Source organism: Microchirus variegatus (genome assembly GCF_963457635.1).
Source record: "Microchirus variegatus genome assembly, chromosome: 15".
Classification (NCBI taxonomy): Eukaryota; Metazoa; Chordata; class Actinopteri; order Pleuronectiformes; family Soleidae; genus Microchirus; species Microchirus variegatus.
The window spans coordinates 25,481,094-25,496,036 of NC_139816.1; the positions used below are offsets into that span (position 1 = coordinate 25,481,094).

General features: G+C 41.1%; 1 protein-coding gene across 1 annotated transcript in view; it reads left to right on the top strand.

Annotated features, from left to right (window-relative positions):
• Window positions 1–14,241, top strand: part of mpp7a (MAGUK p55 scaffold protein 7a) — a gene marked incomplete at its 3' end in the record, with an annotated part of 145,049 nt that extends 130,808 nt beyond the window's left edge. The window contains exons 17-20 of the mRNA XM_083901285.1: window positions 1,839–1,932; window positions 4,570–4,678; window positions 6,707–6,850; window positions 14,062–14,241. Of these exons, the coding sequence (XP_083757411.1) occupies window positions 1,839–1,932; window positions 4,570–4,678; window positions 6,707–6,850; window positions 14,062–14,241 (527 nt within the window). The remainder of the gene's footprint in view (window positions 1–1,838; window positions 1,933–4,569; window positions 4,679–6,706; window positions 6,851–14,061) is intronic.
• Window positions 14,242–14,943: the final 702 nt, after the last annotated feature.

The following is a 14,943-nucleotide window of genomic DNA, read 5'->3' on the forward strand; positions in this document are numbered from 1 at the left end:
TATTAAAATCCCATTGGTTCTGCCTTTTTTTCCACAAGGACTATTAATCGTTCTCAAATGTGACCTGTGATGCTGCGTTTAATAGAGCCCAGACACTCTGATTGTGACCAGTATGGAAGACGTATGGCACAAGCCCTGGCTCTCATTAAAGGGAAAGAGACTCGGAAAGTATCTCATCTCCCTCCTTTTTTTAATGTTTGATTGCTGCCAATGGACACATGGATGTGTTTAACACTTGCTGTTGTTTCAGATTAAACCTGAACGCATTACGCATTTTTTTTTATTTTTTTTTTACAAATTTAAAAACCGGTGCTGGGGAGACCACCGGCTTTCTCTCTCTCTTTTTCTCTCACTTTCTTTCTCTCCCCTTGTTGCTGTAAAGTGTAAAACAGCCGCCAAAGAAACACAAGGAGCATTTCCATCAGAGTAAGGGGTTAAACATTTTGATTCCAGTCCAAGCTTACTGATATTTTCCATGATTTTAGAATGAATGGATGCACATTCTTTTGCTGCGCTGTAATTATTTTTCTGTGCCACAAAGCAGATTTCCAAAATATAATGGTGTCTGGTGTTGGTCATACCACCAAGGGCCTTTTTGGCAAAGTGCATTACATGTTTCTGTGGTTCAAATTGAAATTGTACTTTTAAACAATGCAATTAGAAAAAAATCAAAGGCTCTAATGAAATTGTTTTTGATTCCTTTTTTGTTCTGTGCCAATTAAAAACATATTACATACACACTGGAGACAATTGCATTAGAAGAGTATAAAATAGTAGTTCATATTTCATATCAATAACTTATGCCCCATCTTTTTTAAATGTATAATACAATAAATCAAATTGTTGATGTATCTTAGAAAAATCACAATGAAATATTTTGAACTTCTAACTAAGTCTTGTATATGTAATCTCATAAAAGGTTCCTCTGGCCTGAGTCGTGTCATTTTCCAAATGTTTTCTAGAGCTGATGACTTAAAGTAATTGATCTTCTTTCAGTGTTTTCTCCACCGCACTTAGAGTTATTGCTCTTTCCTCCTCCAGCAAGTGACACTTAAATCTCACATAAATCTCACAGCTGTATTACCGTGAACTTTTTTGATCAGTATGGACTATAACTGTGATGGCACAGCTTTGGCACATAGAACGAGTCAGCGGGGACTAAAACAGAAGTTGGCAAGTTTTTTTTTTTTTGCAGGTGATAAACGTTTAATAGTGTGTTTTGGAGCTGGTGGCAGTGTTAGATGGGTGAACCTTTGGCCCCTCTGACCTTTGAAGTGCTCCTGAGAGTGAGTCAACCTTTTGGCCTTTTACAAATCCACCAGCACTGCCTGCTCACGCTCGCTCCACGTGCCGCACCCAACCAGCCCTTTTACAGCACAGCTTTATGGCCGAGTAAATGTAGAGACTTGACGTTAATGAGAGCTCCCAAACTCAATTACCTTACCGTGGCTAACACTGTCGGCTAACGCCACAGTTGCTGTTCCTACAGGCACTGCAGCCACATAACAAGAGACTAATTTAATAAAAAGCAGTAAACCTCTGCTGAATGTCAGTTACGTGTCTGAGTTTTTTGATGCAGCACTACAGGTTGTGTATTTTATAGCACTATTACACAATCATACATACAAGGGTTGGCATGGTTTGACGCGCTATGTTTCAGACTTCCAGAGATGTTAATGAGTGGCTCAGTTTAGATGGTTCCTGCCTCAGGAGTGAGTCAGACAGTCTGGGTTTTGAGGTAATCTCTCTGTCTCTCTCTCTCTCTCTCTCTCTCTCTCTCTCTCTCTCTCTCTCTCTCTCTCTCTCTCTCTCTCTCTCTCTCTCTCCTCCTTTCTCAGACACAAGTCGTTCCAAGAGGAGCCAGGAGAGCGACGGTGTTGAGTACCACTTCATCTCCAAAAGTCTTTTTGAGGCGGACATCCACAACAACAAGTAGGCTCGAGCCGGGTTTTTGACGTAAATGAAAAACAAAATCTGGCACAAAGAGTTTAAACAGTGGACAAAGAGTGCAGACACTAATGATAACAATATTTACCATTTGAAACGGATAAGAACTGCATGTGCTGCACTTTGTGAACAATACATTTCCAGTTCAGACAGGGTGCACATGGCCAAGTTTAAACAAGTGAAAATAAGGTCACACAATTCTTCTTCCATATGCTGTCGTAATCCCCCCCCCCCCCCCCCATCTGCAAATACCACGCATTTTAACAAGTATCTCTTATTGAATCCAGTCTGCTAAATTTCCCAATTTAAAACAACTAGGACAAAATGTGCAACTGTGGTCAATTCATTTCATCTCTTTTCAAAGAAAGTGTTCTTGTGTTAGGATTTGTCTTCCATCCAGGCAGGTGGGGGCATGATGTTTTCTGATTTAACACCGTGACTAACAAACAGATGGGGAGATTATACAGTATTTCTGGTTTCTTATCTGGATAGGGAGGCCTATTCTGAAGTATAATGTGTACATTTTTGGGTGTTGAAACAAACCATTTAAAGAATTGTTTAGTAATCATTTAAAAGATTGAAAAAAAAGATTAGAAGGGTGAACATCCATCCATCCATCCATTTTCTACCGCTTTATCTTCCACCGGAGGGTTGCGGGGGGTGCTGTGCCAAGCTCAGCTGACATAGGGCGGTAGGTGTGGTACACCCTGGACAGCTCGCCAGTCGATTGCAGGGCCAATGGTTAGCATAAATAATAATCATAAAAGTATTAATTCATTGGAAATCAAAAAAAAAATTAAAATAATGTGATAACATGAGAAGGAAGTTTTCACATACTGTGTTTATAATGTAGCCTTATGGCGTTTTAAAGTCTGCTATTTTGGACGTTTCGTCCAGAGAAAAAACAACTAAATCTCCCTGTAGCTATGATCTGGACCACTTGAGGCAGTGCTGTGTGAAACCAGCTGCCTGATCTTGAACTTGCTATACTTCCCAGGAAAAACCCTCTCTTGCTGTTGTTTGTGTGTCTTTCTACTGAGTGTGAGCTAGTGTTGACAGGACTGGGCACTGTGCTGGGTAACAAATCCAGACACTGGCCTCAAGGTCTCCTGTGACAACTTCCTCCTTTCCTTGGACGCTCTCTCTCTCTCTCTCTCTCTCAGCGCAGCCACACCACGGCCTGCCTTGACATTTGCGGCCAGAAAATTGAAATGCAAGTTAGTTGAAATAGTCGTAAGAATGATTGATGCCTTTCTGCTGGTGTCACATAAGCTGGTGGGGAAAAGAGACGATAAACTGTAGGGTGCATATATATGAAAAACATTTACACGTGCAAAGACGCACAATGTGTTTATGCTAAATATGAGAGGGAAGTCGGTGCTGGTATTGAGTGTCAGAGCACGCAGAGAGAAGAAGAGACGGGGGGCTGTATATTTAGGCCATGTTGCGGTGTAGGTCGAGACATGCAATGTTTTTCAGGGAGTTGGAGGGGTGAGTGACAGGGCTGTGATGTGGCGTGGATGCGTGGGACACTCCACACTGAAATTACAAGGCAGCAGAGGAGACGAGGGGTGAGGTGGACTTGTTTGTTTTTTGCCTCATTGTAGGCAGCAGAAACAATGCCCTCTGAGCTGAATTTTGGGTCCACAACACACACACACTCACACGTGTGTTTAACTCAAACAACTTTCCCAAGGGAAGCCTTGTTCTGTGTCAAAATGCCAACAATCCATACTCTCAATGCATCAAAACCTCCAGAGGCTTGACTTATTTTAAAATCTTTATATCTTCTCCTCTGACGCCAGGAAAGCGCGCTGCAAGGTGTGAGGGTTTTTTTATTTTTATTTTTTTAAAGTACAACTTTGCTACTGTAAGCCGTAATGAATTTCCCAGAACAAAATAAGAGGTTTGTTGAGTTTTAAGCCTTCAAAATGGAAAAGAAAATTCTTACATGGGGAATTACCATAAAAGTTTCTTTTTGCATGGCACTGGTCACACTGACGCAGTCATTCTGTCCGACACCGGTCCTGAGCAGACTGCGAGTACACCACGTCGTCCTATTAGCTTCAAATTCTTTCCACGTCGTTACTCTGCTCGCTGCCTTTTTTCCCTTCTTGTTTTCAGCTAAAAATACACCCTGCTGCCTCTTTTTTTCTTTCATGACATCTGATTGGTGTGAAAGTGGGAGGATTATCTAGTGGAAAACAGTTTGATTGCTTGCGCCCTCACAGTTGCTTAAGTCCTGGTTGGATAGAAGGAGCTTTCTGGTCTTTCTGGAACAAACAGGTGTTACTGATTCAGAGTGTAGCATAGCAGATTATGTGAAAATGTGCTCAGCCAAAGTGTCTGGTTTTGAAGTTGTGCTATAGAGAATGCTATCTTCTGATCTGTCAGCGGCTGAAAGAGAAATCTACATCTGTGGATTTGTAGTTTTTTTTATCATTACATCTAAAACGAATCTCAGGGGTGTGCTGACACAGTCGACTACACTAGGACACGATTATAATGTTTCTCCCACGAGACATTAATTCACACTAATGACTGCACACAAAAGTATCAAAATTGTGTTTTCTTTCACAAAAGCACTGCTCTTTTCCAATCTCCTTTCATCTCATCTCTCAGGTTCATCGAATACGGCGAATACAAAGGCAATTACTATGGGACAAGCTTAGACTCAATTCGATCCATCCTCTCCAAGAACAAAGTTTGCCTGTTGGATGTTCAGCCTCATGTGAGTTACAGAAACCCTTCCTTTGTATCTCCTAATCTGCATCCCACCATCTCTCACTTCCTAGTCTACTTTTAGACTTATGGCACCTCAGCCTCTGCATATCTCAGAAGCAGATCTATTTTCTCTGGCTTTTTGGCCTCTTGGCTGCTTCAGCTTCAGTTACCAAAAGCAGGTTTTTAAAGGGAGACATTTTGAGGCAGCAATTACTCCTAATTTCCTCTATTTGGAGATTTCCTCTTTGGCTTATGTGTCTTGGGTGGTGGCGATCAGACTCTACACAAATGGCCGGCATGTCGCTAAGCCCCAACAAACCCCCATCTTTTGTTTTTCATTGGATAATGACACACAGGCACAAAAAATATATAAACCATTATATAGATTAGCATGGCATGTTCTCAATCCAGCCCTCAGGTAAGGAGTGTAAGGAACTGTGTTTGCTTATGCGGGTGTGCTTATGTATGTATTTATGTAATTTCAGTTTTTTTGGCCTTGTTTGGCCTTACCTCCAGTGGGGATGGGAGTTTCAACAAAAACGCTATTTGATAGTCACAGGGGACTCAAACTATCTTCACTATGGTCTTAAACCTACAGGACAGACAAAATTGCATTTATACTTCCCGACAAAATTGGGTAATCCTGCACTCATAGAAAACAAACAACAACAAAGTCCAGCACATGAGAAGCTAGTGACGTGGGGTTCACAGCATGTTGAACTATGGTGGAGCAGTTATGTGATGCATTCAAGGACATGGGTAAATTTCATCACTTCAGCAGGGTCCACAGTGTGCTGAGCTTCAAGAAGTGGCTTCAAGATGCATTCAAGAAACCTCATTAACACTAATTGTCGCCTTACCTGATTGACTTTTTATAATCAAACGATATACAATAAACGATATATCCACTATATGCTCATTTTCCAACATGACTCATGGATCGGATCAGCGTCCGTGTCAAACCATGTTATTTCTCCCATGTTGACTTGCAGAGCAGCTAATGAAAGCCATGATGAAAGCTCCTCAGGGGTTCCTCTCCTGTCCCACCCTTAGGTTTTCATCCATATTCCCATCACTTGTGGGTTTGGATCCACTGCCTATTAGCACAGTGAGGGGCCCTGGTCACAGTGCCAGAGCCAGAGGAGGTCCTTGAATCTGACGCCACCGCTAACCATCTCTGACCTCTCTGTTACACCACTCGTTCAGCAGCAGATTCAGGGTGTTATTTCATCCAATTGTCACCAGAAAGGCGAGACAAAAAGAGCTGACTGATGTGGACATAAAACGTATGCTCCACTGTTTTTTTAAAAACAGCCACACGCACTATTCAGGCCAAGGCCTGTCATTTGTTCCATCCACCCATACATTAAACTAGTGCTTCCCAACCTTTTTGGGTTGTGACCCCTTAAAACCAACAAACAGCAACCCCTTGTCATGAGAGGAAATATTTGTTGTTCTTTCTTGTCACTATTCTGGTCTTTTTACATCTTTTTTATTTTGTAGAACTGCAGTGGGTAACATTCTACTGTAAACCAATGTTTGTTGATTTAAACCATTGTCAAATGAGTTCACACAATGCTGATTAATCCAATAAGCTCCACACGACTCTCTCTGTGTTTCTCAGCATGCTAGTGTTATGATCTTGTGTCTTCCCACGACATTCTTGTGCTGCATACAGGAAGTGATTTAATTTATGTCAAGACTGCAAACAGGTTAGATAATTACTCAAAAACACAAAGAAGCACCCATACATGTGTTTTGCTCCTGCGCTGCTGCTGTCGCTCCCTCAGTCAGGTCTGATAGTATTGCTTGACAGTCACTTCTGGTTTTATCAGTAAACATTGTTTAATGATGTTGCCCTACAAGTTGTTATTCCCTTCTTCTCATGTTTATGACATGTATAAATGTCGATTACATGAATTCATCTTTCTTGTTTTGTACCAGTGTCACCCTATTCTTGTTTGCCAGATGACAACTCTTGACAACTCACTTTTCCTGTGTTTGTTCTGAAGTGTTTCTCTCTGTCTCTATGCAGACAATAAAGCACCTGCGGACAGCAGAGTTTAAACCCTTCGTTGTGTTCGTGAAGCCTCCGTCACTCGAGAGATTGCAAGAGACTCGAAAGAATGCCAGAACCTTATCGGGCAAGGAGGACAAGGCATCCACAAAGCCACTCACGGTAAGCCAATGTCTGGAGAGGAAATAGTTTTCACACCGAATCACATTCATCAATACAATATGTTTGTGGAGCGGTTTAAACAGCTTCTCCTACATGGGTCATGTTTGCATTGATGGACATACAGATTAGATTAAGCCAGATGAAAATAGTCTGAAACCTGTGTGGAAGTTTTGGCAAAGAATAACAGGATATGGCTAATTAGGGCTTTGGATAAAGAGGAATATAAAATGTATAGCCACAGACAAAAAACATCCAAACACTATTTATACTCAGTGTTTACATGATGTGTATGAGTGATGAGGTCATCCCTTACACACCTTCATCTCAGCCCAGCCGGGACGCACATGAAACCAATTAGCCGGTGTTTCTGTGCGGCTGTGAAGTTGACGAGCAGAGGAGGGGAGGGTGAGCGCTGGACTGAAGGTGGATGATGGTTTTCCCAGCCCCACTGAGCACAACGCTCACTGTGCTCGCCTGTTTTCGAACGCTACAGACAACTACGTAAAGAGGCTAAGATCCCAGTCGGCAACACACCGCCAGGGGTGTGTGTGAAATGCTAGGAGAGACGGAAGCAGAGAAATAAAGAAAGGCAACGGCTGTCAAAGAGATCTAGACAACATCCATACTACTTTTTTTATGTTTCAAAATGCATACATTCTGCTCCGGATGTATCCACGCTGCCTCAAGCATTTCATTTGAGTCATACACACACACATCAGGACAACAGTAAAGGGACAGCGGAGGAGGTGATGGGGGGGAGGCGGCCACCTGGGGGTTCAGGCATAGCAGTTTGGACAAAGTGATATATTTATTTATTTATATTACCGAGTTCTACAATTAAAACAGAAGATTTTTTGTAATGTTACTGCTACTGCTACCTTCCAAAGTCAAAAGAAGTTGCAAAGAACAAACCAAAAAAGTTTAACACTTTGCACCCTCAGTGCATGATCTCATGCTCCACGAAAAAGTCCCAACTATTTAAGTCACCGCAAGCTTAGAAATCCTCCTCATTATGACAAATCAAGCTGTCTTTCTCTGCATAACCACTCGGTTTACACAGCGTTTTAAGTTGGGCGTAGCCACTGGCCTCAGCTCATTTTCTATGGCAGTGTATTATTGTGAGCCGGAGTGACCACAACAATGAGAGCAACAGGAAAACTGTGATATATTATGTGGTCAACTTGAAGAGACCTAAATGAATAAGTAGCAACGAGCACAATATGCTATTAAACATCAGCTGCAGTCAGTAGGAGCCAGTGAGATGTCAGCCTGTCACTTGTCCTTGAACCCAGTAATAAGGCTGAATGTAGTGAGGAACTAAACCTAAAGTTGACCCTAAGATACAAGAGTGGACCTGTGGACTCTCTGCTCAACACTTTTTGTGTGTTCCTATAGTTTGAGTGATGCCTTTATGCAGTGTGCGAAATATCCATTAATAATCGGGGGGTCCCCATCTCCCATTTATTGCGCATTATTGTTTCACCACCCAGGTGCCACCCTGCAGTATTGGATATCTTCCCTGTCAGATGTGGGCTTGTGTGGGCCTTTTCGATGGCCCCCATTTGGAAAGCAAATAATTAAAACATTAAAAATACACAATTAGAAATAAAATGATTGACATTTTGTCTGGTTAAAAAGGATAAGAAAGCATGCAAAGTGTATTATGTATGTAGATCATATAAATAAAACTGAAATGACAAAAATCTTTAGGAAAAACACATGCTTTCCAATTACACTGTAACATGTTTAGACCCCCCTCAAATTTTGCATTTGAGGCTTTCAGGGGGTCTTGAATGTTAATCATGGGGGTCTAACCCCCCCAGACCCCCCTGTATTTCGCACAGTGCCTTTATGTCTATAATGTCCCGCCACAACATCCTGATTCAACAAAGATCACAAAGTAATCATTTAAAAATGTAAATAAACCTTAATAAGAACCATAATGAGATACTTAAACATCCTGTGGTAACACCAGACAACAGGGGATGTCGCACACTGTACAAAGTTGAGATGATTTTAATTTACTCTGTGTGACTTTAATTGACTTCATAAAAAATACCTCAATACAGACTTGGGAAAGTCATCTAGCATAATTTACAAGTGTAATTTGCTGCTGTAATCTTCAGCAACACGATGATGTCATATTATCAGGTTCTGCTCATCTCTCTGAAATATTTAAATACACCTGTGTGAAACTGAGACAGAAGGACGTACTGTGTTCCCGGCACATAACAGATCAGGTTCTGTGTAAAACGTCATGTCCACTGACACGACTTCAGCCTTGAGAGCTTTGCTATGAAAGACTCTAAAAGTAGAAGCTGTTGTTGGGTGATTCGTCTCAGACGTACTGGGTCGTCCGCCAGCTGTTTTTCTCTCAGAGAGACAGGTCTGCTTTAATGATAAAGGCTGAGGAACAGTCATCTCATTGTTTCAGCAGAGCAGGCTCACTTTAGCCCCATTGTATTAGCTGGAGACCACTCAGAGTCGGCTTTCAAGAAGGGAGTTGAAAAAAAAAATGATGTCGAAACTCACCAACAAAAAAAATATTAGTAGAGATCTCTTTGTTTGATATTTATTGAAATATGGAATAGAGTTGTGTTTTATTGCTGTGAACATTCCGATTTGTGGGGGGGTGATACCTGTGGCTGGCACATGCTGAAAGTGTTGAAAGGGTTTATCGTCCCATGAGGAGATTTTTCCACTTTACTCAGAATTTACAGCTAAACAGACTCAGATCTAATGAATACGGTAAAGAAAATGGTGAAAATAGAAGCCATAAAAACATTACATCGTTTATAGCCTGTAGCAAGGAGAAACATCAGTGGTATGACCAAGCTGAGATTAAACAGCCTAACAAAGTACTTCAACAGGCACAAGACACTACATCATTTCATGTGGAAATTAAGCAATCTAATAGTAGTTGGGATAAATGAGTCCCCGCTGCTTTTCTTCTCCAGTTTGATCCTTCAGAGGTGGCATCAGCTCAAACTGCTCTCCGAGGAGAGCGACCCTGCACGGATCAGTGGATGCCAAAGAATATCCACTCACTCCATCTTGCCCAAATTTCCATTGGCCTCTTTTACCTTCATTAAATTCATCTTTTTGTTTCATCCCACATCTATCTTGTTCACTTTTTTACTCTGTTTTCTGGTTTTCTTTCCACCTCTCTACCCAGCTCCTTGTCCCCAAAGCAGCTTCCTGCTGTGATTAATGATCTTTTACCTTGAATGGCCTAACTAGAGACAGACTCAGAGACTTGCTGCTGGACAGTGGAAATATCACTGGCACACAAAGCAGAGCTCAGTCTTCCAGGTTCATTTAGTTGCCAGGACAGGTCAGAGGGGTTGTTTTGCTGGCGCTGGACACAGTGGTCATCTTTAAGTCCTGGTCCAAAAGTGGAACTTCTGCAGAGGAGACTATAGTCACTTAGTGGAACAGTCTTTATCTAAGCTCCTGTTAATACATATTAACATCCGCCCTGAGTTATCCAATCATGTTGTTTGAGGACACAGAAAGCACACTCTGCAGGGGTTTGAAGATGTTTGTCCACATTCTTTAGCACGCAGAAACGCAACCCATCCTCTGGAAGGATGATAGAACCCAACTCTAGCTGACGTCCTATGACCAGTTGTGGTTTCAGGATTTTTTTCATTCTAATCAGAACTTTTTTCAGCATGAAGAGAGCTTTGATTCCAGGACTGTAACCAGCAATAACTTTCTAACATTCATGATTGATTTATCTATTGATTGTTAGTTGGTTGGCCCATAAAATGTCTGAAAATGTTGAAAGTGTGTGGTCTGTGTTTCCCACATCTCAAAATGATAATGTTCTCAAATGTCTTGTTTTGTCCACAACCCAAAATAATTCACTTTTCTATAATTTCTTTGTTATACGGAGTAAAGAAACCAAAAAAAAATTTCACATAAAAGAGCCTTTTTCTAAGGTGTATATTTTTACAACACCATCATAAACATCCATCCATCCAGTGTGGTGGAGGCATGCAGCAGATATAATCAGAAAAAGTCTGATGTTTACTCATGTGTGGCAACTCATTCTGTCATGATGAACATAGGTTAGAAAATAGCACTAGTGCAGTCTTTTACTTGTCATTACCTGGCTAGGCAAGGCTGTTTTTCCACTAACAGACAATAGAGGGAGTGGAGACAGCCCCCAAATCTCCCCACAACAAGCCATTTAACTACCTCAGTGCTGTCAAATGAAGGTAATAATCCTGCATATTTCTGCTTTTATTACTAAAAAAAAAAACACTGAAACCAATTAATCATATTTCATTCACTCAAACTCCTCTTATTTATTTTTTCCTCTCTCCCTCTCTGGCACTTGCACACACACACAAACCCGCTGACAGCCAACAAATTTTGTATAATCAGAATCATTATAAATATTATTTTGTTCTTGAAAACATCGCGAGATCAATGTATATTTGAGTAAATTGCTGGGAAGCCCAGATCCAACTATATGTGGTCACAGAAGACTGCATTAGACAGGTGTGAGCAGTTCTTCACGCTATCAGATGATGGATGTTAATGCCAAGACTCTAGTGGCTGTTTGGAGGTTGTTTGAGGACAGACATCGGAGTGTGAGATGGCATGCGTTGGCTTCTACATAGTTGATTTTTTAGACAGCCCTGGGCAACAAAATGAGACGGGGCTTTTGCTAAGTGTCATGTTGAATAAGTGTTTATATTTAGGTGCGCAGCTAATTCATTATGAAGCGGAAAAACCACTAGAAACATTGTGAAATAACTCCCGACTGGAAGGAGCTTCTCCAAAAATGTTGCTGACTTTTCACTTTAAATAAGGCTGTGTTTATGTGCATACACATTGTACGCTTGATCCTGCGTGTTTGTGGGTGTGGGAACATGTGTCTTTGACTGTTCGCTGCATGGATGTGCATCTGTATGTATTTATAATTGTGTGTTTGGCAGAGGGATCCACTGTAAAACCATATTTGTCCCAAAGGGTCCGGAAAATAAGTTGAGTGTTAAATGAGAGTTGCCACTTCAGCCCTGCAGTTGTGCTGAGAGCAGGATCGGCCAGAGCCCACATAGCTGAGAGCAGAAAGCCTCAGAGGGACCACCATGGAGAGATAGCTGGGCCCTTTCAGAATACTATATAAATGACCATATTTACTCCAGACCTGGTTTAAAATGTGTTATTTGGCTCTTCCTCTCAGTTAGCACGTGGTTTTATTCTTTACACTGGTATCAGATTTGCATATTGACTCTCTAAAACTCTCTATTCCCTGGAAGATTTCCTGTTTAAACTTCTATGCCAGCATGCAAACTTTGCATACAGCTCCCTCTTTATGTTCTCATCTGTTTTCACTGGATCACAGCATCCAAAATAAGTGCACCACTAGTTCAGCCATTGCCCTTATTATAGATAAGGATTCTGTAAGTTTTGAATCATTGTTAGTATCTGATAAACGGTACATTTATTGCTAATATTTAAAGCTGAGTAAAATGAGCAATGCAATGCGGAAAAAACACTAACACACTGTAGTTGCATTAGCCTTGTTGACCTTTGATCGCTGTCTCCATATCCATACTGTTAAGCCATTAAAGACTGGGAATGTTATTAAAGAAAAATCACCTATTTTACAAAAAAAAAGAAAGAGGGAAAGAGGAATTTGTTTGACATTTTTACAACTCCATTGTTTCTAATAACTGCTTGAATTTGTCCATCACACAAGCAGAAGTTGAATGGAAGGTGAAGGGTATACTCTGTGGCCAAAACTGCAACATCACATGTGGTCCCAAGTTGTGGAGTCCAAGTCTTGGACTTTATGTTCGTGCCAAATACAAAGCCATGATATGCCATATATTCAACAAATGCCACTTTCATAGTTATTATACAAATGAATGAAAACTGCAGTAGGCAGGATCACATCAAATAGTTGATTGTTGTCCACAGGTTGTTAAAATACAACTGTTTTGGAATCACAGGTCTCTGTCCTCAGCTCAGCACAGACTCACTCATTTCATCTCTCCATCTCTGAAACACTCTGCTGCTTTTGACGTTTTATCACATCTATTTTTTACTTTGTTTAGGTTTCCTTGCAGCATGTGAAAAACCCAATTGGTGCACACTCTCTCTTCCTCTGTCCTGCAATCTGACGCTTGTAAACCAGGGGTCTCAAACTCACATAACCTGGGAGCCACTGAGCCTGAAATGATATCATGATTTCCCGTCATGATATCACAACAATGATATGATATGTGTGATGATATTTCAAAATATAGTATTTGTATTTGCTCTGGAACAATATACAGTTCACTGTAAATTAAAAATACAGTATAGAGTAATAAGTAATTTTAGCTTGATATTAGAGCAGATTATGACCGAGGTGCAGAAGTGTTTTTCTCTCTCAGATCAGTTGTTCTACATTATCCTGAAATATTATTATGGAATTTTTGATCTACTCTATGTTTAATGAGGATACAGCAATTGCTGAGTCAAGTATTTACACATACTGGAAATGGATCATTCATGATTTTACCTTTTGTCCACTGCCACACATGCATCTCCCGTCCTACTAACACAGCAACTAGTAAAGCTGATACCAGACTGATTCAAAGTGATGTATATACATTACCTGAAAACATAGACAATATCAAGTCAGTCAGAGTTCTGCTACCACAGAATATTTGGTACCCCTAAAGCCCAGATTCACACAGCTTGACCACTCACTTGTGACACTGAACCACTGTCTGCCAGCTGTCATTTCCCCGTCACATAAAATCCAGACTACCAATAATGCAGAATGTCTTACATGTCAGTCTTGTGTAAATTATGGTTATGTTTTGTCTTCTGCTTATTTTGAGGATATTTTGTTTTCTTTTTGATTTGCAGGACCACGTGGAATCTGTGAAGGAAATTATGAAAATTCCTTGAGGTCAGGTTGTTGTATAGAGAGGTTTTAGTGTGTGGTCAGTGCCCGGGTTCATGTCTCTGGGAGGTTATAACCGACTCCGTATTGGGCCACTTTATGTTTATTTGTGTGTTCAAGGCCATGCAATTTGTGTTTACAGTATGTGAATTATCTCTCCCTCACATTTACGGTGCTTTCTCTTTGCGGCAGATGTGCAGCCCTGAAATGAATGGCTGTTCATGGTCTTTGCATGTATTTGTTCCTTTCTGTCATCTTCACCTCCATCGTGTTCTCCCTCTTCTCACACATTCTGCAGGAGGAGGACTTTCAGGAGATGGTGAGCACCGCCCAGTCCATGGAGAATCAGTATGGTCATCTGTTTGAGAAGGTCATCATGAACGATGACCTCTCGACAGCCTTCAGCGAGCTGCGGTTGGCACTAAAGAAAGTTGAGATGGAGACTCACTGGGTTCCAGTCAGCTGGACTCACTCCTGAGACCCATGCATACAATGCTGTGAAAAGGAAAAAAGGGAAGGGCTCTGACAAAAATATGCAGGTTTTTATCTTTTTTTATATACTGTAAATATACGAAGTGGGGACGGATAGAAGGAGTAAAAGACTCCACACTACTGTGTGGCCATACCTGAGCTGCACGGACCTAAAAATTGATTTTTGCCTGGAGTCGGGTAGGATTTAGATCTCAGCTGCGGTCTGGAAATCAATCTCCAGGTCTGACCAGATCCGACAGGGCTGAGGCTAACGGCGTCCCTCCAGAATATGTGCCTTGGACATCAAACTCGATCACAATTTAGGTCACACAACCATGGCCATGAGTCGGAGCTCTTTGGTCCAAACCAGAACGTGGAACGAGCCTGGACCCTTGTATCACCAGCAGTCCTGCCAGCACATCCGCCTCCTTGCCAACCAGGACTCCTTTTTTAGCGTGTGCATAACATTAGAGCATTAGAAACCAAAGGGATTGAGAAGAGAGAACACACATTCTGAGGAGTAAAACAGGAGAAAAGAAAATGTACTTGCCCTCTGTTGTATTATACGTCTGTGCTTTCATGACTGTTTCTCCAAACAAAACATTGTCAGGTACTCTCTCAAGAAAGGGCAAATAGTGTAATTTAATTTAAGAGAAATTAATATATTTTCTAATATCTTCCAGTTGTTTTTATTTGCATAGCTTTTATA